General features: G+C 50.5%; 1 protein-coding gene across 2 annotated transcripts in view; it reads left to right on the forward strand.

Annotated features, from left to right (window-relative positions):
- The window catches only part of DHX58 (DEXH (Asp-Glu-X-His) box polypeptide 58), an 11,437-nt gene extending 9,476 nt beyond the window's left edge, over window positions 1-1,961 (forward strand). For both annotated transcript variants that reach the window (XM_011929734.1, XM_011929735.1), the window contains 2 exons: window positions 1,029-1,125; window positions 1,393-1,961. In XM_011929734.1, coding sequence (XP_011785124.1) covers window positions 1,029-1,125; window positions 1,393-1,578 — 283 coding nt within the window. In that variant the 3' untranslated portion in view covers window positions 1,579-1,961. The remainder of the gene's footprint in view (window positions 1-1,028; window positions 1,126-1,392) is intronic.
- The last annotated feature ends 602 nt before the right edge of the window (window positions 1,962-2,563 follow it).

A 2,563-nucleotide genomic window follows, 5' to 3' on the forward strand; every position in this document is an offset into this window, starting at 1 on the left:
GCCATCCCTGAGCCATCCCTGAGCCATCCCACCTTGCATGCACATAGACACTTTCACATCCTCTATCTCCTAGAGAGTAACCTTCCCCCATCCTCCATCCATTCATTATGTCACCCTCTGTGTTCCAGGCCACTGTGCCAAGGATCTTCACACAGGTTTTCTCAATTGAGGAGGTCGCATTTCAGCTAGGTCTCAATGGGTCTGGTTTGAGTTTGAGCGAATGAGAAGGTAACCATGGAGGGCTGGGCGCGGTGGCTCACACCTGTAATTCCAACACTTTGGGAGGCCGAGGTGGGTGGATCACTTGAGGTTAGGAGTTCAAGACCAGTCTGGCCAACATGGTGAAACCCCTTCTCTACTAAAAAAAAAAATACAAAAATTAGCTGGGCCTGATGGCCCATGCTTGTAATCCCAGCTATTTGGGTGGCTGAGGCACGAGAATCGCTTGAACCCGGGAGGCAAGCCAAGATTGCACTACTGCACTCCAGCCTGGGCAATAGAGTGAGACTCTGCCTTAAAAAAAAAAAAAAAAAAAAAAAAAATGATGCCAGTTGACCTGAATGGGAGGGACTGTGAATAATGAGATTTAGAAAGAGACAGACTAGCCCATGGAAGATCTTAAAGGTCAGGTGTGTAAGTGTAGCCTTTATCCAGGAGGTTCCTCTTAGGAATCTTGGATAGATTTTAAGGAACAGAGTGTCAGGGCAGATTTATATTTTTAGATCACTCTAGCAGTTAGTGGAAGGATGGCTTGGGATTGGGAGTAAGAATGGAAGCAGAGAGACCCGTTAGGAGACTGTGAGACCAGGTAACCAATGCTGAGGCTTGAACCTGGGCACAAGAGAACGTGCGATGGAGGCTACACAGGTAGAACTCACTGAAGACTGGATTTCCTGGCCTGGGAAGTCTGTGCCTCTTGACCAGCAGGAAGGCCCAAGGTCCAGGCAGAGGCTTGGCCGGCAGGAGGGCATGAGATCTGGGGCTGAGGAGGGTCAATGAGGGCTGTAGCCACTCCCCTTCCTCTCCAGGATCTACTATAACATCTCTAGGGATCCTGTGGTCATCAACAAAGTCTTCAAGGACTGGAAACCTGGGGGTGTCATCAGCTGCAGGAACTGTGGGGAGGTAAGAGCTTGGGCCATGTCCTAGGCCCCAGAGTCCTCAGCCCCACTCTTCAGAGGCCCTCAGAGAGCCCTCACTAGGACACGGGAGACAGTCCCACCCCATGGCCTCCAGTCTGAAGAGGGAGGTCCAGCCCCTGCCTAAGGGAGCCCACAGTCTGTGACATCTCAGGTGGGAGGAAAAGGCCCTGTATTCAGGGAATTCCAACTTGAGGAGAGAAGCCCAGTCTGAGGCCAGAGACCCAGACCCTACCCTCTCTGTCACCTCTAGATCTGGGGACTGCAGATGATCTACAAGTCAGTGAAGCTGCCAGTGCTGAAAGTCCGCAGCATGCTGCTGGAGACCCCTCAAGGGCGGATCCAGGCCAAAAAGTGGTCCCGCGTGCCCTTCTTCGTGCCTGACTTTGACTTCCTGCAGCATTGTGCCCAGAACCTTTCCGACCTCTCCCTGGACTGAGCACCTCGTTGCTGCAGTACCCGGTTCGGGCTGTAGGGGGCGGGAGAGTCCGCAGCAGCCGTCATCTTTCCCGGGACACAGCCTGGTCCAGGCCCCTCCTTCCTGAATCGCCAGCTGTGGGCATCAGGCCCACCAGCCACAGAGGAGTCCTGGGCACCCTGGCTTAGGCTCCCGCAACGGGGAAACAACTGGAGGGCCAGAGCTCAGCCCAGACCTACCTTGCACGCACATAGACACTTTCATATGCACTGGATGGAGTTAGGGAAACTGAGGCAAAATAATTTGCTGTACTGTACTCAGAATCACGACATTCCTTCCCTACCAAGGCCACTTCTATTTTTTGAGGCTCCTCACAAAAATAAATGAAAAAATGGGATAGAAAATGTGTGGTATCTTAATTTTGTTGAAATACAATTGGTAGAAAATAAACTGTGCGTGTAGTGTGCAATTGGGTACTTTTTTATTTTTATTTTTTTGAGACTGAGTTTCACTATTGCCCAGCCTGGAGTACAGTCGCATGATCTTGGCTCACTGCAACCTCCACCTCCTGAGTTCAGGCGATTCTCCTGCCTCAGCCTCCCAAGTAACTTAGATTACAGGTGCCTGCCACCATGCCCAGCTAATTTTTTGTATTTTTAGTAGAGATAGGGTTTTACCATGTTGGCCAGGTTGGTCTCAAACTCCTGACCTCACGCGATCTCCCTGCCTCAGCCTCCCAAAGTGCTGAGATTACAAGCGTGGGTTACCATGCCTGGCCTGGATATGTTTTAACATGCATATCCTCCACAATCAAGATAATGAACATAGCCATCACCCTCAAAATGTCCTGTTTCTTCCAGTGGAAGTTTCAAAGAACAACAAAAGTTTCCTGGTGCCCCATTGCAATCCATACCTCTGGCTCTACCCCATAAAATGACCTGCTTTGTGGTAATTTTTAGTGTTAAAAGTGTTTGGTTTTTTGGAGACAGTCTCACTCTGTCGCCCA

The sequence above is a fragment of the Colobus angolensis genome, unplaced genomic scaffold (assembly GCF_000951035.1).
Source record: "Colobus angolensis palliatus isolate OR3802 unplaced genomic scaffold, Cang.pa_1.0 Scaffold83, whole genome shotgun sequence".
Taxonomy (NCBI): domain Eukaryota; kingdom Metazoa; phylum Chordata; class Mammalia; order Primates; family Cercopithecidae; genus Colobus; species Colobus angolensis.